This window comes from Ochotona princeps, chromosome 15, assembly GCF_030435755.1.
Source record: "Ochotona princeps isolate mOchPri1 chromosome 15, mOchPri1.hap1, whole genome shotgun sequence".
NCBI classification, from domain to species: domain Eukaryota; kingdom Metazoa; phylum Chordata; class Mammalia; order Lagomorpha; family Ochotonidae; genus Ochotona; species Ochotona princeps.
This window is the reverse complement of record NC_080846.1, coordinates 21,463,653-21,485,445: the sequence shown is the minus strand read 5'-3', so window position 1 is coordinate 21,485,445 and position 21,793 is coordinate 21,463,653. Positions and strand designations below refer to the sequence as shown.

General features: G+C 42.0%; 1 protein-coding gene across 2 annotated transcripts in view; it reads left to right on the top strand.

The window, feature by feature from the left end:
* C15H12orf56 (chromosome 15 C12orf56 homolog) overlaps positions 1-21,793 on the top strand; it is a 72,295-nt gene that overhangs the window by 2,505 nt on the left and 47,997 nt on the right. The window contains exon 2 of one of the 2 annotated variants that reach the window (XM_004582993.2): positions 17,795-17,951. In XM_004582993.2, coding sequence (XP_004583050.2) covers positions 17,795-17,951 — 157 coding nt within the window. Of the gene's footprint in view, positions 1-17,794; positions 17,952-19,633; positions 19,731-21,793 lie in introns of those variants that run through there. The other variant, XM_058673639.1, reaches the window with a different exon arrangement.

Genomic DNA, 21,793 nt, shown 5'->3' with positions numbered 1-21,793 from the left:
TAGATACAACAATTTTTTTTTGAAGCAGAGATTTTATTTACTGATTTGAAAGGCAACTAGAGAAAGGGAGCAAGAGGTGTTTCCGTATTCTTGTTTTCCAAAATAACTACGGCAAGTGGGAGTTGGCCATGCTCAAGCCAAAAGCCAGAAACTCTGTTCTTGTTTTCCTTGAGGTACCAGGAGCTGAAGAGATCACTTTCCACTGCCTTCTCAGTCACAATAGTAGGGAGCTGGATAGGAAGTAGAACAGCCAGGACTCAGACCAGTGCTTATGTGGGATGCTCATGTTCCAGGCAATTCTATTCTCAGTATATGCTCCAAATGTATATAATCTCAAAATACTATGCTCAAGAACATTTAAAATATTTATTTTGATTGGAAAGGCAGATTTATAGAAAGAAGGAAAGATAGAAAATCTTCCATCTGTTGGTTCATTCCCCAAGTGACCACAACAGCTGGAGCTAAGCTGATCTGAAGCCAGGAACCAGGAACTTCTTCCAGGCTTCCAACTTGGCCTGAGTACTTGGGTCAGCCTCCAGTGCTTCCCCAGGCCATAAACAGGGAGCTGAATGAGCATTGGAGCAGTTGGGACATGAACTGGTGCCCATATGGGATCCTTGCTTGCGAGGAGAAGATTAGCCAATTGAGTCACCACACTGGGCCCTGCTCCAGAACATTTTAGCAGCAGTGTTTAGAGTAGAAAAAATTGAAATGTACATTAACAGTTGAATGGGCAAGTAAATACATTACAGTAGTAAGAGGAATGAATTAGATCTGCTGGATACACCTGTAGGTACATTTTAACACATAATGATGAATTGAAAAAAAAGTTTTAGAAAGTTATATACAGTATAGTGCCATTGAGTAAAATGTAGACTAAAATGTTTAAATGGCTTAGAGATGTCTGCATATTTGGTAACAGTCTGTGGACACTAATGGGAATGACCTACATTAAAGAGAGAGGTTACCTCTGGGGTGAGGAGTTCAGAAAGGGGAGGTTAAGGAACTGACTTTTTCAAATGTCTAAGTACCAGTGCTAAAATATTTGCTGGGTAGAGGTGCAAGTGTGTTCATTAGAGATAGATCTTCCATCCATTCGTTCACTCCCCAAATATTCACAATAGCCGGAACTGAGCTGATTCATAGCTGGGAGCAAGGAGCTTCTTCCTAGGTTCCTATGTGGGAGTAAGGGCCCAATGACTTGGGCCCTCGTCCTCTGCTTTCCCAGGCCAAAAGCAGAGAGCTGGATCAGAAATGAAACAGCAGGGTCATGGACCACAGTGCCCATATAAGACATTGATGCTAACAGGGCAGCCTCACTGTTTTTCTTTTTTTTTTTGAAGACTTACTTATTTGAAATTCAGTGTCATAAAGAGAAAGAGGGAGGGACAGGAGAGAGAGAGAAAATTAGAAGATTTCTATCTACTGTTTCACTTCCCAAGTGGCTTATCATGCATGGGCTGTGTGCTAGCCTTGGGCAAAACACTCAATAGATTACTTATTTAATCTTAAAAACTTCAATGGGAAAGCAGTTGAGGATGGCCCAAAGCCTTGGGGCCCTGCACCCACGTGGGAAGCATGGAGGAGCTCCTGCTTCCTAGCTTTGGATTGGCTCAGCTCTGGCCGTTGTAGCCGCTTGGGGAGTGAATCATCGGATGGAAGATCTTCCTCTCTGTCTCTCCTCCTCTCTGTATATCCACCTTTCCAATAAAAAAAAATTATAAAGATGTATTCAATGAAATAATAAAGGAAAACTTAAAAGAAAAAACTTCAAGAGAAAAGCAGTGTTATTTGTCTGACAGATGAAGAATGTGAGGCAGAAAAGGAGTATGCACTTGCACGGGGCCATAATCAACAGCTAAGCTGGAATGTACTGAAAGCCAGCATTCTTTAAGTACTATTCATTTAGCAACAATTGACACCAGCAAACTTAGGATGTTTCTCTAGAAGCTCTTAGGTTTTGCAAGAGGGATAATATAATTAATCTCAGTATGATTATTATGTGGGTTCCCATGCATTGGTTGTCAAGGGATACAGTTATAAGCAAAACAGCAAATTCATTTCCCTGTAGCACATCTCCCTATTCAAGAGTGTTGTCCTTCAAAGCTAGTGTCAGTATTGTGACTCACAGAATTCAAGATAGGTTTGACTGAAAAGATCCAGGTGGAGTGTGGTGTCCTTTTTTCTTTTTTCTTTAAAAAAAATTATGTATGTGAAAGGCAGGCTTAGAGAGGGGGAACAAGAGATATCTTCATCCGTTGTTTTATTTCCCAAATGGCTACAATAGCCTTGACTGGACCAGGCTTTTTCCTGGTCTCCCATGTGGGTGGTAGGGACCCAAGTAGTGGAGCTATTCTCTACTACTTTCCCAGGTGGATTAGCAGTCAACTGGCTCAGAATTGGTATAGCCAGGACTTGAACTGGTGCCCATTTGGGTTGCCCATGTCATTTCACATAGTGGTTTTACCAGCCATAACACAATGCTGGTCCTAATGTAGCAGACCTTTTAAAGGGCAAAGAAGATTCATTCTTCCTTGTCTGTGACCCTTAATATTGAGACAGTGATTTTTTTTTTAAAGGCTCTTTATGGTTTAGATAACAATTTGAGCCTATGTATTGGGGATCCCTGTCATCTTATATTAAGGTGGCATAGCATTATAATTCTCCATCTGTACCACTGGCATCCCCTATGGCCACTAGTTCAAGTCCTGGCTGCTCCACTTCCAATCAAGCTCTCTGCTTATGACCTGGGAAAGCAGCAGAGGGTGGCCCAAGTCCGAGACCTCCATAACCACTGGGGAAACTCAGATGAGACTGTCTTTTGGCTTTGGGCTAGCCCAGCTCCGGCCATTGGCAGTCATTTGAGAAGCGGAGTAGGGAATTGAACTAGGAGATGAAAAAAATCTCTCCATCTCTCCCTCTCTCTATTTCTGCCTTTCAAACAAATAAATCTTAAGAACCAAAGACAAACCCGAAGAGCAGAGTTAAGTAGAACCTTGTTTCCGTGAAAGCCACATCGCCTTTCTATTTTTGGACGATTTGTTCAAGCAAAGGCCCAATTCTGAGGAACACATTGCGTTTGGTTGCTATCTCTACATTTTGTTAGCTTTTGCTTATAGAAAATTCCAAACCTAAACAAACCAGATGTAATACTATAATGAAGGGCAGCTTTGTGGCACAGCAGGCTGAACATTCCCCTAGGATGCCTTGTCCCAGATTAAAGGGTTTTTTCGTCCCTTTAGTTTTCTTCCTCTTTTCTTTTATGCCGGAGAAACTAGGTCACTTGTCCTGGGAAGCCTTCCACATTCCAGATCTGCCTGATTGAATCTGTTTCTCTGTCCTGTTTCCCATACACCGCGGTGGAATACTCCTGAGTGATGCTGTGTATTTGCTATTTCTCCCCATCACTAGTCATATACAATCTTTTGCCATTTCCCCCTGTGATGGTCACGTTGAATTATGGGTGATTAGAACTATTAGAGCTCCTTTTAAACTAGAACGGTTAGTCCTGTAGACTTCTTACTTGATTTGTCAGAGAAATGGCCTACATTTTCATAAAATGTCTTTCCTCCTGGATTTACCATTCGCCCTATTTTACTTGAGAATTCACTTTTTTTTAAAGATTTATGTATTTTTAGTTGTGAGAAAGTGATATTTTCCATCTGCTGGCTGACTGCCCAAATGGCCACAATGGCTGCTACTGGGCCAGTCTGAAGCCAGCAGCCAGGAGGTTCATGTGGATCTCTCATGTGGATTCAGGGACTCAAGCACTTGGGCCATCTTTTGCTGTTTTCCTGGATGCATCAGCAGGGAGCTGGATCCAAACATATCTGGGAATTGAATCGCTGCATATATATATGTGTGTGTGTATGTGTATATATATGTATATATATGTATACACATACAAACACCAATTCCATAGGCAGATACTTATTTTGCTGTGTATGGCTCTGATACTACACATTTTTTGCTCTATAAAACTTTATATATATTTATGTGCAATATAAGTTAATATATTACATATGTAATAATTATGTATACATATGCATGTTTATATGTGCACTTTATGAGGGATATTCTCAATATGAAATGCATAGATAATTACATAATTGCATAGATAAACTTTCTTTTCCCTAAAATGCAGCTCTGTAGATACTCTGCTTGTACCTTGTAATGTAAGTAAATTTCTTGAAATGTAATACTTAACATGAAATTCAATATTATAGCTATAATATATAGTTATATATACATAAATATCTTAAAACTTGTTTAAGATAAACAAGGCATTAAACCTATTCCAAATTTCCCATTTTACACATCTTAAGCACAAGAGATTAAGCAACTTGACCAAAGAATTGCCACAAGTTCATGGTAGAGGCCACACTGGAAATCAAATTTCCTCACAGCTAATGCACGGTGTTTCCTCATCATTCCAAATTTCCGTCAAGATGTCAACTATGATTATCTAGTTTGGTGATGATGTACTTAATAATTAAGGCCTCAGACAATAAATTATTCTGTAAGAATTTAATTAGAATAATTTATGCACGTTAATTAGGTTGCTGTGTGCCTAATGGCTTTCTGTTGGCACACTTTGATACTGTCCACTCAGAAATTTGATTTCCAAATGATTTTAATCCTGATCTATGTAAATTATTTTGCAAATTCATTTTTTGGGCTTTTGGTCTCTGAGGATCTGACTCATATTTCAATCTCTCTTTCATGTCAGGGCTTTGAAAGGAAATCTGGGAATGATTCATGAGAATGCATAAGAATTGAGAGCCACCAGGACAAAATGGGTCAATTCAGTTTTATCAGGGAATTCAGAATATTTGAGAGTAGTTTGACATTTGTTACTATATTAATTGTGTATATAGTAGATTGCTTCTCTTTAAATATTGTCTTACAGTGAGACCTAGAAAACCCCAATTCATTGCAACATTATCTTATCTCTTAATGGTAGCAATTTTATTTTTAGACTGACATTATTTTAATTTCTGCCTATCTGTATATATTGAATTTCATGTGTTGTTTTCTGTAAAGAGCACAGGCTTCATCTTAAATCTGATCTGCCACTTGTTAGCAGTGAAACCTTGGCCAGGTAATTTAATTCCCATGTATTAAGCTTGTATTTCCCTTATAGATGGTAATGGTTTTAACTATTTATGGAATTGTGTGAGGATTCAAAGAGATGATACTTTCGCAGCTCTTAAAAGAATGTGTAATGAGTGTTCAAGAAAATGTTGGTTCTTCTTAAAATCCAGGTAAAATTGTTCAAACAATTATCTTCTCTCTCTTGCCTACCCTCACGCTGGGGAGAATCTGGCCGCAGGATCGGCATCCTTTGGAGAGGAGAGAGGGGCATGTGGGCTTGCCCCTAACTTACAGCCTTACACACCTGAGCATGGTTGTCCTGCTGTGTGGGGTCTTCAAGCCCACTTCCTGCTTGATGACTCACACGGCTCAGAGGAGCTGTTAGAATCACAGTGACATTTATTACAGTGACTGGATAAAGATTGAAGTCAGCTGGGATGACCTCCAGGGGAAACCAGGTGCAAGTTTGTCCTGGCAAGAGTAGCATGGACAAGTTTTATTCCCTCTGCTACCTGTGATGACATGTGCACAGTCGTGTCCAGAGTTCTTATTGAGTGTCAGTCACATAGGCATGCAGGGGCCTGCGTGAGTGATAACTTCAGCTGTTCAGACTCCCGAGGCCTAGCTCTCCGGCAAAAACGGAATCACCATAAATCACATTGTCTGGATACCATCGACTGACTCAGCAGAGCCCAAGTTCTCATTCATATAAAATCACTTAAGCTGAGCAGAAAATAATAATGCCCAAAGATGATCTCCCCAAAGTGGGCCTAAAGTCAGTACTGATGACAGGCCTGTCTTTGAAATGCTCAGTGTTTGAGCAAATCACACCTAGGTTTTGACCCATCCCTGCATACTTACCTATTGGTTAAACTTCATAAGTTGAGAGAAGATACACAGGACTAGTGAACCAGTATAGTTTTCCCTTTACACTGGCGCATGGTTGCTAAGATTTTACCCAAGGCCTGGTTTTACTAGGAGAATAGTTTGTGTACCACTTGGCACCAAACCACCAGTGAGGAAATCCATGCAGTGTTTCATAATATTCCTTTTTTTTTTTTAAAGATTTATTTATTGGCCCGGCGGCATGGCCTAGCGGCTAAAGTCCTCGCCTTGAAAGCCCTGGGATCCCATATGGGCGCCGGTTCTAATCCCGGCAGCTCCACTTCCCATCCAGCTCCCTGCTTGTGGCCTGGGAGGGCAGTTGAGGATGGCCCAATGCATTGGGACCCTGCACCCGCGTGGGAGACCTGGAAGAGGTTCCTGGTTCCCGGCTTTGGATCGGCACAGCACCGGCCGTTGCAGCTCACTTGGGGAGTGAATCATCGGACGGAAGATCTTCCTCTCTGTCTCTCCTCCTCTCTGTATATCTGACTTTGTAATAAAATAAATAAATCTTTTTTTTTAAAGATTTATTCATTTTATTACAGAAGATTTATTCATTTTATTACAGAAGATTTATTCATTGTATTACAGGAGATTTATTCATTGTATTACAGAAGATTTATTCATTTTATTACAGCCAGATGTATATCTGACTTTGTAATAAAATAAATAAATCTTTTTTTTTAAAGATTTATTCATTTTATTACAGAAGATTTATTCATTTTATTACAGAAGATTTATTCATTTTATTACAGCCAGATATACAGAGAGGAGGAGAGACAGAGAGGAAGATCTTCCATCTGATAATTCACTCCCCAAGTGAGCTGCAACGGGCCGGTGCTGTGCCGATCCAAAGCCGGGAACCAGGAACCTCTTCCAGGTCTCCCACGCGGGTGCAGGGTCCCAATGCATTGGGCCATCCTCAACTGCCCTCCCAGGCCACAAGCAGGGAGCTGGATGGGAAGTGGAGCTGCCGGGATTAGAACCGGCGCCCATATGGGATCCCAGGGCTTTCAAGGCGAGGACTTTAGCCGCTAGGCCACGCCGCCGGGCCCCATAATATTCCTTTTCCATGAACTGTTTGAAGGCTGCAGAACAAAGAAGGCAAAGCCACTTGTATTTGTCAGTCAGCATTTGTTATGGAAACAAAATGCTTGAGGCACCTTTTCTTTTTTCTTTTTATTGGTAGCCTAGTGGCATAAGTCCTTACCTTGAATGTGTTAGGATCCCATAAGGGCGCCAGTTCCAGTCCCAGCAGGCCCGGCTTCCCAACCAGCTCCCTGCTTGTGGCCTGGAAAAGCACTCAAGGACGGCCCAGAGCACTGGGACCCTACGCCCGTGTGGGAGACCTGAAAGAAACTCCTAGCTCCTGGCTTCAGTTGGCTCAACTCCAGCTGTTGCGGCTGCTTGGGGAGTGAACCATTGCACGGAAAATCTTCCTCTCTGTTTCTCCTCCTCTCCATATATCTGACTTTCCCAAAAATTTAAAAATCTTAAAAAAAAAAAACAAAATATTTATTTATTTAGTTCACAGTTTTGGAAGTTGGAGTCCAACCTCAGGCAGCTCCATCATTTGGCATCTTTTTTTAGGTTGATAGATGGCAACACCACAGTGAGTGTTGGCCAAGAATCATGTTAGTGTTCAGGAACCAGAGACAGTGACTGGATTCAAACTCACATTTTTATATCAACCCTTTTGGGAGAACTGAAGAGGTCACACAAAAAACTGCCTTTGGGCCTGGTGCAATAGCCTAGTGGCTAAAGTTCTTGCCTTTCATGCACCAGGATCCCATATGGTTGCTGGTTCATATTCCAGCTGCTGTGCTTCCTATCCAGTTTCCTGCTTGTGGCCTGGGAATGCAGTAGAGGATGACCCAAAGCCTTGGGACCCTGCACTCACATGGGAGACCTGGAAGAAGCTCCTAGCTTCAGATTGCTTAGCTCTGGCCAATGCAGCCACTTGGGGAGTGAACCAGCAGACAGAAAATGTTTCTCTGTCTCTCCTTCTCTGTAAATCTGACTTTCCAATAAAAATAAATAAATCTTAAAACAAGACAAAAACTAACTTCTGAGGGCATGTTCTGGATGGTCTGAGGATCTTCCACTAAGCCCCAACTCCCAGTGGTTCCACCTCCCAACATTGCCACTTTGGGGACCAAACCTTTAATACTTCAGTCTTTGAGGGACATTCAGCATCCAAATATCCAAACCAAGCATGCTTAGAAAAAAATTGTTAATTCTAAGGAAAATGTGTAAACCCATTTTTGTTTGTTTCAATTTTCATTTTATTTAAAAGGCAGAAAAAGAAAGAGATGGAGAGATAGAGGTCTTCCATGTGTTGAGTCACTAACCAAACACCTGTAATGGCCAGGCCTGGGCCAGGTCAAAGCCAGGAGCTGTGAGCTCTGTTTTGCAAAGTTAGTGAGACCCGAGTGCGCAAGTGCGTGAATCATCTGCTACCTCCCAGGATGCTCATGAGACATGCTCCTAGCAGGGAGCTGGATTATGACACTGGGAGATGACCCTGCCACCCATGTGGGACACCCTGATGGAGTTCTGTGCTCCTTGCAGCCATTTGGGAAGTGGACCAGCAGATGTGCAATATCTTTCTCACCCTCTGTCGCCCCTTTCTCTGTCACTCTGCCTTTTAAATGAATAAATCTTGCATTCCAGCATAGGATACAGGCATCCCAAGCCATTGTTCCAAGGGCTTATCCTTGCCCATTTTTAAAGAAATCAGTATATTTGTGAAAAAGGATGAACATAATTTATGAATTATTCACGTATGATATATAATAATACTAAGATGTATACACACACACACATATATATAAATAACATGCTAAGTTTTATACCAGGCATAAGCCAAGAATAGCAGGAAAAGGGATTTAAAAGTCTGAAGCACGGCCTAGAGACCTGTATTTTTAAATAAATTGCATAAATTTATAACATATAATTTATGTAAATTTAAATTATATTTTATGTAACCATTAGGTATATTAGAGTATATGTTATACATAAATTACATTAAAAATAAATAAAACAATGTGTAAATTTCCCACCCAAAATTGAATGGTCTAGGAGGTAGTACATTCAAACTAAAACAAGGCTATTGGTAAGTCATCATTTCTCAGGTCTGAAATTATGAAAAATGACACACATTCCAGATGTCTCATGTGATCAGTGTATGTATCAGCAAGACTGATAAATGGATCATGAGAGCATCAACAGATCCCCAGACAGACACTTTCTGAAAATTTTGTAGCACTTTACCTAGAAAAATGTAACTTAAGGAAGATTGAGTGTGTCTTTGCATTTGACAACTGTTGCTATGCAATTTACAAGAGTAAATGGACCAGGTAACCTACTTAGTTCAGACACCTTCCTTTGTAGAAAAGGAACATCCAGCTCTATGTGGTTTTTTTTTTTTTTTCAGAGACTCCCTTGGAAAGCTCAGATACACTAGAGACAAAAGATTATGAAGTTTTATATATATATTTTTTCTTTTTTAAAAAATTTATTTTTAGGCCCAGTACAATAGCCTAGTGGCTCAAGTCCTCATCTTTCATGAACCAGGATCCCATATGGGCGTCAGTTTGTATCCTGGCTGCTCCACTTTTCTTCCAGCTCGCTGCATGAGACTTGGGAGAACAGCCCAAAGCCTTGGGACACTACCAGTGTGGGAGACCTGGAAGAAGCATTTGGTTCCTGGCTTCAGATTGGATCAGCTCTGGCCAGTGCGGCTCCTTGGGAGTAAACCAGTGGATGGATCTTTCTCTGCCTTTCCTCCTCTCTGTACATCTGACTTTCCAATAAAAATAAATAAATCATCAAAAAAATTCATTTTCTCCCAAGCTGTAGACAACTGCCTAGGTTGCATTGTACCTAAGCAAGCATTACACTGCTTGGAGAAAAGCAACTGAAAGCTGATAGGCATTCTGGGCCTGGTAATGCCAAATCTGTTAGCTATGCCAGTGTGCCAGCATAGTTTATTTTTTTTAAAGACACTTATTTTATTGGAAAGGCAGATGAGATTTACAAATAGAAGGAGAGACAGAAAGATCTTTCATCTGCTGGTTCACTCCCCAAAGGGCTGTAATGACCAGAGCTGAACTGATAACAAAGCTGGGAGACAAGAGGTTCTTGCAAGTCTTCCACACAGGGTGCAGGGTCCCAAGGCTTTGGGCCATCCTCGACTGCTTTCACAGGCCACAAGCAGGGAGCTGGATGGGAAGTAGAGCAGCCAGAACAGCGGCACCCGTATGGGATCATAGCACTTGCAAGGTGAGAATTTAGCCACTCAGCCTTTGTGCAGGGTCCTTATTTTTTGTTTTTTAAGATATGTGTGGAAGTACATCACTGAGCTGCCACACAGCACCAGACCCCCAGGCACGTTGTAGCTCTGGGAGGTGGTGATGGGGGCGCTGCACATTACCCAGGAAAGGGGAAAGGAGGTTTGGAGTGAGGGTCCCTGAGGGCATATTTGACAGGTGAGGACTGACTTCTGGGGCCTTCTGTGGACCAGGCCACTGCGCTCGCAGGTAGGCAAGGGCGCTGAGACATAGTAATTTAGAGGGGGTAAAACAAAGGACATGTCTGGGTCGGGCCAAGGCATCTTTCCACATGGGAGACTTGGGCTGGACTGAGTAGCCTTGACTGCTGTCTGCTATCTTTTGGGCTGTGGGGGAGGCATGCCTGGCTTGGGCAGTCCACACTAGCTGCCTGCTAGGGGCAAGGGGTGGGCTATGTCAGGCCACACTGCAGCACTTACTGCAATGCCAGAGCACCGGGTCTGGAGGCAGACTCCGTAGATTTGTTGGCTTTCTGGTTTGCACGAGAGCTGGAGGCAGTGATGGCCTAAGTCAAGCTGGATCACAGAACTCATCAATACTCATGAGAGCTGGGGCTGGGAGGAATTCAGGTTGGGCCAGAACACAGCACCTGCTGATGAATGCTGAGCTGGAGGTAGACTGTGCCAGACTGGGCTTCAGCACCTGCCAGCATACCCAAAACCCAGGGCAGGGAGTAGGTCTGGTAGTGGGCCATTGCTTCCACTGATGAGCATGAGAGCTGGGACTGGGACAGGGTGGTCTTGGCAGGGCTGTAACACATATCTGCCAGAATGTGGGCTCCGACTGGGGATGGACCAGGCTGAGTTAGGCTGCTGTACCTGCTGGCACGTATGAGAACCAGAATGGGTAAAGATGGCTGGGCTAGGCTGCAGCACTGGCTCAGAAGTTCTGGGACTGGGTGCAAGTCATGTTATGATGAGCCGCAGTATCCCCTAGAAAGTACAAGATCCTGGGATGGGAGCAGGCCTGGTAGGGGAATTGTGGGCACTCCCCTGCTAGGCTGCAGCTCCTGTTGGTGAGCACAAGAGCCAGGGCTAGGAATGGGTCAGGCTGGACTGGGTAGCAGTACCTACTGTCATATATGTGGGCTGGGGCTAGGCATGGATTGGACTAGGCTAGGATGCAGTAACCATGGATGTACATGACAGTCACATGGGATGTGAGATGGGCCAGGCAAGGCCACTGCACAAGCCAACAAGCTCAAGAACTATGGTGGGCCTGATGGGGATTATTGCGGGTAGCCCCTCCTGGGTCTAGGCACCCACTGGTGTGTGAGGACTGGGCCTGTCGTAGTCTGGGCTGGGCTAAGCTGCAGCACCCATCAGTTCATGTAAGAGATGGGGTTGCGTTCAGAACTGAACAGGCAGCCAATATAGATTGGCTGGTGCAGGTGACAGACCAAAACTGAATTTGCACTAGCTGGTACACACAAAAATCAAATCTGAGGCTAAGTTTCTTAGGGGAGTCTGCAACTAGGTGGCCGAACTCCAATCCTGGCCACAGGAAAAGTCACAAATACGTGGTTTGAACTTGAAGAACATGTATCAGCAGTGGGCTTGCTTAGTTACTGTTGCCTGTGCAGTTGACAGCATGCCCAGATGAACATGGGGAACATGAAAGCCATCTCATGTAGGCCAACAGAGTACTTTGAATGCCTCTTCAGGTTATGGAAAGCAGCACACTTTGTACCACTCTCCTGGCCAAGCTTTGTAGCAGGTGGCTGGGTCTGAGGATGCATGCAGTAAGGTAGGCTTGGCCAGCCAATAGACCTTGGAAATATTTTCTCAACCTTGGTGCAGTGAGGCCAACAATGTCTCAAAACTATCAAAACTATTCAAAAAGTACCCTCAGAATGTTCTTCCCCACACTGGGATCTCTAAGGCAACACTGAATGACCATAGTGTTACAGTCTGACAGCTATCAGCAGCCACCTCTTCTTCCCCCTCTGTGGGTGCAGGAGGAAAAAAGAATTGAAACCTTTGTCTCACCCACATTCCTCAGTACATGGACCCTACCAACCCTAATCGTAGGTCCACAAGGGCTTGCATCCCTCTCAAATATATAAATAATATCAAATATAAAAAATAAAATTTTACTTTGTTGATTGTTTCTCTAGCTGTACAGAAGCTTCTTAGTTTGATGAGGTCCCAATTGTTTATTTTGGTCTTGATTTCTACTGCATCTGGAGTCTTTTTTTAGGAAGTGAGGGCCTACCCCTAAGTGTTCCAGTGTGTTTCCAACATTTTCTTCCAAAAGTTTGAAGGTTTCTGGATGTAGGTTTAGATCTGTTATCCATTTAGATCTGATCTTAGTGTATGGTGAGAGATGTGGATCTATTTTTTTGTTTCTGCAGGCTATTAACCAGTTGTCCCAACAGCATTTATTGAACAGACCTTCCCATTTGCCTGGGTTGTCGTTTGTCTTTTTGTCAAAGATTATTTGGCTGTATCTGTGTGGGTTTCCTTCTGGCAACCCACAGAATGGGAGAAGATCTTCGCACACGACATAGGTGATCTGATCTCCAGAATATACAAAGAGCTACAAAACAACCAAAATGTCAAAACAAACAAGCCACTCAAGAAATGGGCACGGGAAATGGGCAAACACTTCACAAAGGAACAAACCCAAATGGCAAATAAACATATGAAAAAATGCTCAAGTTCCCTGGCAATAAGGGAAATCCAAATTAAAACATCAATGAGGTACCACCTAACGCCAGTAAGACTGGCCCACATGAATAAAAGCACCAACGACACTTGTTGGCGAGGTTGCGGGGAAAAGGGAACCCTACTCCACTGCTGGTGGGGCTGCAGGCTGGTACAGCCTCTATGGAAATCAGTATGGAGAATATTCAAACAACTCAAATTCAACATACCATATGATCCAGCAATAGCACTCCTAGGAATATATCCAGAACACTTGTTCTATGAGAAACCAACATGCACTCCTATGTTCCTAGCAGCACAATCAGTAATTGCAAAAACATGGAAACAACCAAAATGCCCATCAACAGAGGATTGGATAAGAAAGTTATGGTTCATCTACTCCATGGAATACTACTCAGCTATTAAAAAAAACAAAATGCAGTTCTTTGTGGCCAAATGGGCCAAACTGGAAACCATAATGCTAAGGGAAATGAGCCAATCCCAAAAGGTTAAATACCACATGTTTGCCTTAATTTAAGATGATATGATGTTAAGTATAACATGTTATGTTATGAATGTTGTATGTTGTGTATAAACTAAAATTGAAGTATAGGTGAGGTGGTCACAGAAGGTGGCTGGGAACCCGCATTTACTTTTAACATATTGGTTACTCATTACTATGTCAATTAATTCCATAATGATGTAAATTTTTGCTGATGGTATGTTGGAGCTTTCAATTGACTGGGATGATGCTCTGCTGGCTCTGTCATCAGACCAGAGAGGGTATACCTAAGAAGCCGTTGAACTTGACGGGACAATAAGATGCTGGACTCTATGTTTGGTATACGCTTGCAATGGGGAAATCTCAACTGAACTTGGGCTGTGGTTATGCAACAGGGTGGAGGAGTCCACCATGGTGGGAGGGTTTGGGGAGGGGTGGGGAGAACCCAAGTACCTATGAAACTGTGTCACATAATACAATGTAATTAATGAAGTTAAACAATAAATAATTAAAAAAATAAATAAATAAAATAAAATTTTACAACAAAAAAATTAAATTTCTTTTCAGAAGAGAGAGTCAAAGAGAAGTCTTCCATGTACTGATTCATTCTACAAATTCTTCCAAGCACAAGGGCTTTGTCAGGTCAAAGCAAAGAGGCCTAACTCCACCCAAGTATCCCATGTCAGTGACATGGACTCAAGTACTTGGACCATATCTGCTGCCTTCCAGCACATGTTAGTAGGTAGTTGGCTTGGAGGCTTCAAAGTCAGCATTTGTCCCACATACTTTAATATGGAATGTAGGTTCCCAAATACTGGGTTGCCCTGCTTTCTCAAAGCCTTACTCCTTATAATTTCAAGCATATCTGGGAAGGTAAAACATCAATAGGTTGTTAGAGAGGCCTTGGATTCTTGGTTAGGAGTGAGAATCATGGGTGCATATAAAATGTACCTTATGGGGCCCAGTGCGGTAGCCTAGTGGCTAAAGTCCTCACCTTGCACACATCAGTGATCCCATATGGGTGCCGGTTTTTGTCCTTGCTGCTCCACTTCCCATCCAGCTCCCTGCCTGTGGCCTGCGAAAGCAGTGGAGGATTGTCCAAAGCCTTAGGACTCTGCACCCACATGGGAGACCTGGAAGAAGATCTTGTTCCTGGCTTCGGATTGGTTCTGCTTTGGCTGTTGTAGCCACTTGGGGAGTGAACCAGCAGACAGAAGAGTTTCTCTCTCCTTCTCTCTGTATATCTTACTTCCAAAATGTACTTGGTTATCTATTTAGTGAAAGGGACAATGAAACATCTGAAAAAAAACCATGGAAATTAACATGCTTGAACACTTTTCCCAAATACTCATAACACAGGCAGCACAAAAAGACGGAGCTGTGTATGATTCTAACTATGTAAACATGTCTTTGTCAAGGGTGGGGGGAAACCTGGCAGTGTCTAGATGTCCTGTTTATGGTGGAGTTCTCCCAGCAAAAGAGGCACTGATTGTTTTCTCTTTTTCCCTCTGTTTTCACATGCATTTAAAATGTGTTTTTACAATGAGAGATACAATAGGAAAAGATTTTAAATAATTCAGTTCCACACTCTTGCATAGAAAATTCCCTTACGAACCATAAAACCTTAGCATTAAGTAAAGCATGTCTCCTGAAGAATACATTCCTTCGCTCTTCTGAATTACTCTGTTTTTTTAGACTTTAGGAATTTAATGAGGAAGAAAAGAACCTATTACAAATAACAAAATGGAAAACATTAAAATTAGATCACTGAATGGAATACAAACATCAGTAATTGCAAATACATTGGAGATTTGCAACCATTAAATAACGGTTGCTAGTGTGGCTCTTCATAGTGTCCAAGTCAATGCAACCTGAGATTTTGAATGGAATCCTGGTCCAGATGAAGGACAAGTAAGAAAATGTGTGAAATATTATCTATTTGTCTAAAATATCACCTATCATGGCAAGCAGTCCCTGTACCCTAAAAGAGAATGTGTATTCTGTTGCTTTTAAACGCAAGGTTCTGTATAGATTCATAAGGTCAATTTGGGATAAGATTCCCTGTTTATTTTCAACCTATATTATCTATCCGTTGTTGAAAGTGGTATATTGAGGACCCCTGTTATTGTTTTTTTTTAAAGATTTATTTATTTTTATTACAAAGTCAGATATACAGAGAGGAGAGAGAGAGAGGAAGATCTTCCGTCTGATGATTCACTCCCCAAGTGACCCTAATGGCCGGTGCTGTGCCGATCCGAAGCCGGGAACCAGGAACCTGGAACCTCTTCTGGGTCTCCCATGCGGGTGCAGGGTCCCAGTGCTCTGAGCCAAGCCATCCTTGACTGCTTTCCCAGGCCACAAGCAGGGAGCTGGATGGGAAGTGGAGCTGCCAGGATTAGAACTGGCTCCCATATGGGATCCCGGGGCGTTCAAGGCGAGGACTTTAGCTGCTAGGCCATGGTGCCGGGCCCAACCCCTGTTATTGTTACATAGCCAGCTATTTCTTGATTTAGACCTATTAGTATTTGCCTTCTACACTCAGGTGCTTTGCTATTGGGTACATAAATATTTATAACTATTTTCTCTTAAGTTACCTTTCTTTTTTCTACCATAACCCCCCCTTTTCTCTTATTACAGTTTTTTTTTTAAAGATTTATTTTGTTTTTATTGGAAAGGCAGATTTAAAGAGAGAAGAAGGTGCAGCAGCGTAGCCTGGGGAGGCCCACAGCGATAGCTCTGACTGTACCAAAAGCCCTCACCCCAGCCCAAGGACCGCTGCAAGCCTCCCCCTCTGCCCGCCCCCTCCCCACCTTGCAAATTTAATGCTAAAGAAGAAGGAACTGTGCTGGCACACTGGGACAGTTAGCACAGAGCTGGCATGAATCTGGCCCAGAGTGCCAACCAGCTGTTGGCTGCTTTTCTCCTAGCAATGTAACACTTGCCCAGGTATAAGGCAACCTAACCAGTTGCCTACAGTTGTGTACTGTTTATTTTAAATGAGGTTTTAAGCATTTATTTGGAAGGCACCGAGACTGACAGAGAAATCCCCCATCTTTTGCTTCACCCCCCCAAATGCCTACAATAGCCAGGATTGGTCCAGGCTGAAGCCAGGACCCAGGACTCTGACTTTAGTGGCAGGAATCCAAGTCCTTGAGCCATCGTCTGCTGCTTCTCAGGGTGTGCCTTAGCAGCAAAGTGGAATTGCGAGCCAGAGCTGGAATTTGAACCTAAGCACTCCAGTAATGAGATGTGGGCATCTCAAGCAGCCTTTGATTTTAAACATGATGACTTTTCATTAATTAATATTCCAATGTTCAACTACTTTGAATTAGATTTTCTAAATTTTGTATTTTTCTTATATTTGTGAAAAGGGAAAGATGAAACTGCAAGATTGCAGGATTTTGTAATTTCTTAGAACTTCTCAAAAATCTATAGAGGAATCCCTGCTGATTCTTCAATTAATGATTTAAAATGTTCCTCAGATGAACCTCTGGCTTTTACTCTTGTCAGTCAGATGCTGTTGTTACATGTCATAAAAAAGAAGTAGTTTATTAAAGGCAAGATTAGAAATCCTAACTATTTATTGAGATCATATCCCGCATTTAATCAAAAACTATACTAAGCACTGCAGAGGGGAGACATTTCCATAGTTCTGAGTGTGTATTTGCACATCCTGTTGTGGGGCATTGCGGCCTCCGTAGAAGAGTCCTAGGTTAAACCTCCCACTTCACATTTTTAAAATCTGTTTTTCAGACATTTTGTGTAGCAGCTCGGAAGCTGCTCAGCAGCACATATTAGGGCAGTGCTTGGGTGCGAGTCCCAGATTCTCTTCCAGTTCTAGCTTCCTGAGCCAGGTGGGGCACCCCGATTGAGTTCCTGACTCCGGGCTTGGGCCTGTCTATCCCTGGTTACTGAGGGCATTTGGGAAGCAAATCAGTGGATGGAAAATCTTTATCTCCCACTGCCTCTCTGTCTTTCAAATAAAATGGAAATAAAATTTAAAAAGCCAATTATTAAGAAAAATACTCGAAAGAAAATAGACAACAAAATAGAAGTGGAGAGGCATCAATTTAACAAAAATGTTATTATTATTTATTTAACAGTTCTAGAGGGCTTTGCTGCTGAGCCTATTTGTGACATATTTCCTCTAATAGAGCAAAACATGAAAAATCAAACAAGAAAAAAAAAGATGGTATAGTAGAGAAAATAAAAAGGAAAGAATGCAGTTTAAACTTGTTACTAGCTTTGGAATATTTATCATTTCAGTTGAGGTGAGCAGTCATATTTATCATCAATGAGCACAATTTTTTTTTCAGATTGATGATTATCCAGAATTTTTGAATTCACCTGATAGAGAAAGCAACCAGCACATTCGTATCATCTATTCTTCAACTGTTAAAGAATATGGAAAGTCAAAAGGTATTGGGAAATTGCTGTTTCCATTTCATCATGCCAGTGCTAACAATAAGAAAGGTATGTAATATATTTCTTAAAATTACATAAGAAAAGTTTCTCTCTTGAATTTATTTTTTATGGGATGCTGACGGCACAGCAGCACCTTAACTCATTATGCCACAATGCTGGCCACTATGTACTTATGTTTTTGAAAGGTAATGCTGTACCTGTGTTTTTGAAAGGCAGAGTTACAGGGCTGGGGATGGGAGAGGACACCAAAAGCAAGACTGAGGGAGGCATCTTCCACCCACTGATTGGTTCACTCCCTAAATGCCTGCAATGACTCAGGCTAGGTAACTAGGTAAGGTCAGAGCTACAAACCACGAGCTTCATCTGGGTCTCCCATGTGGGCGGCAGGGGCCCAAGTACTTGGGCAATCTTTTACTGCTTTCTTAGGCAGATTAAAAGGGAGCTGGCCCTGCTTGTGGCCTGGGAAAGCAGTGGAGGACAGCCCAAAGCCTTGGGACCCTGCACCTACATGGGAGACCTGGAAGAGGCTCTGGGCTCCTGGCTTCGGATCAGCCCAGCTAGAGCTGAACAGCTCTTAGAGAGTAAATCAATGATGGAAGATCTTCCTCTCTGTCTCTCCTCTCTCTATATCTGACTTTCCAACACAACTAAGTAAATCTTTTTTAAAAAATTGAGGGCGGGGGAGCTGGATCAGAAGTGAAACAGCTGAGAGCTGCATTGGCACTCATACAGGATGCAGCTGTAAGCAGCTGTTTGCCCTGCTGCACCATGCCAGCCCCTAAAATATACAACTATAAGAAACTCAGAATGGGAATAGCAAAAATGACAAAAACAGAGTACATAAACTACAGATTAAAATTTTCTTGAATACATGACTTTATCATTAAAATGGATATATTGGGATATGTTTTATATACATAAAATTCACTCAGTTTAAGTGTATAATTAAGTAATATTTATTAGTTATACACTTGGGAATTCATCACTACAATATAGTTAAAATTATTTTTAAGATTTATTTTTTATTTATTTGAAAGAAAGAGAGAAAAGGATTTTCCATTCACTGGTTCTCTCCCCAGATGGGTGTAATGGCCACTCTCAAAATCTGCAACCCTTAAAAGTGCAGGGCCCAGGGACTTATCTTCCACTGCTTATCCAGGTGCACCTGTATAATTCAGCATGAAGCTGAATTGGAAGTGGAACAACCAGGCCTCAGCATCAACATGATGCTAATATGAGATGCCAGCATCACTGCTCAACCCACTGCACCACATTGCTAGGCCCAAATTGTAACACCTAAAAAGGGAGAATTGGGGATGAGTAACAGCACAGTGAATTAAGCTTTGCCTATGATGCCACCATCCCTTATTGGACTATCAGAGTCCTGGCTGCTCTTGCTTGCCATCCAGCTTTGTGCTAATGTGCCTGGGAAGCAGTAAATGATGGGTCAAACACTTGTGATCCTGGCACCCACGTGGGAGACTAGGATGGAATTCACAGCTTCTGGCCTCCTCCTGGCTCAGCCCGAGCTGCTATAGACACCCAGGGAGTGAACCAGAGAATGGAAGATTCTCCCTTCCTCTCTGTCACTTTGCCTTTCAAATAAATAAAGTGTTTTATTTAAAGTGAGTTTTAAAGGTTTATTTAGAAAACTTTCTATATTAGATTAAAAAGAAGCCTAAAGTTCTTTGCATTGAAGGTAAGTTGACAAATCCTTTATCATTAATACAGGGGCTGGACATGGGATGGGGTGCTTGGGAGATTCTGGCCAAACTGACCTAACAGGATCCTTGCTGAAAGCAGGTCAGGATGACCAGACATCATCAGGTAGATGTGGATAAAGAGAAACCCCATTAGATAGAGAAATTGATTGTATATCAAGAACGAGGATTCTGGCAAAACCCAGATAGCATAATTTTGTCCCAACTGGACTATACAGAGAAGTCTTAAGAGTAAAGGCTTACCAGGCCCAGACGGCTTCACTACAGAATTCTACAAAACATTTCGAACAGAACTGACCCCAGTCCTCTACAAACTCTTCAAAACAATAGAAAAAGAAGCAACCCTTCCAAACTCATTCTATGCAGCCAACATTACCTTAATCCCAAAACCAGACAGAGAACTAACAGAGAAGGAAAACTACAGACCTATCTCTTTGATGAACATTGATGCTAAGATTCTCAACAAAATCCTAGCCAACAGAATTCAAAAACACATCAGACAGATCATTCATCCAGATCAAGTAGGATTCATCCCTGGAATGCAGGGATGGTTCAACATTCGGAAATCCATAAATGTGATCCACCACATCCAAAAACTGAAAAACAAGAATCACATGATAGTATCAATAGATGCAGAAAAAGCTTTCGACAAAATCCAACACCACTTCCTACTAAAAACCCTAACCAAGGTAGGCATAGATGGAAAAATCCACAACATAATTAAAGCCATATATGAAAAACCCAATGCCAGCATCATACTGAATGGAGAAAAACTGGAACCCTTCCCACTGAGATCTGGAACAAGACAGGGATGTCCACTTTCTCCACTACTATTCAACATAGTCCTAGAGGTACTCGCTGAGGCCATAAGACAAGAAAAAGAAATCAGAGGAATCCAAATGGGAAACGAAGAAGTCAAGCTCTCACAGATGATATGATTCTTTATGTAGAAGAGCCAAGAGACTCAATACAGAGACTGCTAGAACTTGTACGAGAGTTTGGTAGAGTGGCAGGGTACAAAATTAATGAACAAAAATCAACAGCCATAGTGTATGCGAACAGCCCCAAGATGGAAAAAGATTTAACCAGCAAGATACCATTCAAAATAACACAGAAAAGTATGAAATATCTGGGAATAAATCTAACCAAAAATGTAGGAGACCTATTTGAAGAAAACTACAAACTACTTAAAAAAGAAATTGAACAAGACCTCAAAAGATGGAGTAACATCCCGTGCTCCTGGATAGGTAAAATCAATATCATTAAAATGTCTATACTGCCAAAAGCAATATATACATTCAACGCAATCGCAATCAAATTGCCCAAAACATTCTTCATGGAACTGGAAACAATGATCCAAAGGTTCATCTGGAAACACAAAAAACCACGGATAGCTAGAACCATCCTGAAGAACAGGAAGTTAGCAGGGGGAATCACAGTTCTGGACCTCTGGACATACTATAGGGCAGTGGTTATCAAAACAGCGTGGTACTGGCACAAAGATAGAGAGGAAGATCAATGGAGCAGAATAGAAACACCAGAAGGGAACCCAAACAGGTACAGCCAAATAATCTTTGACAAAAAGACAAACGACAATCCAGGCAAATGGGAAGGTCTGTTCAATAAATGCTGTTGGGACAACTGGTTAATAGCCTGCAGAAACAAAAAGATAGATCCACATCTCTCACCATACACTAAGATCAGATCTAAATGGATAACAGATCTAAACCTACATCCAGAAACCTTCAAACTTTTGGAAGAAAATGTTGGAAACACACTGCAACACTTAGGGGTAGGCCCTCACTTCCTAAAAAAGACTCCAAAAGCAGTAGAAATCGAGACCAAAATAAACAATTGGGACCTCATCAAACTAAGAAGCTCTGTACAGCTAGAGAAACAATCAACAAAGTAAAAAGGCAACCCACAGAATGGGAGAAGATCTTCGCACACGACATAGGTGATAGAGGGCTAATCTCCAGAATATACAAAGAACTACAAAACAACCAAAATGTCAAAACAAACAAGCCACTCAAGAAATGAGCACGGGAAATGGGCAAATACTTCACAAAGGAACAAACCCAAATGGCAAATAAACATATGAAAAAATGCTCAAGTTCCCTGGCAATAAGGGAAATCCAAATTAAAACATCAATGAGGTACCACCTAACG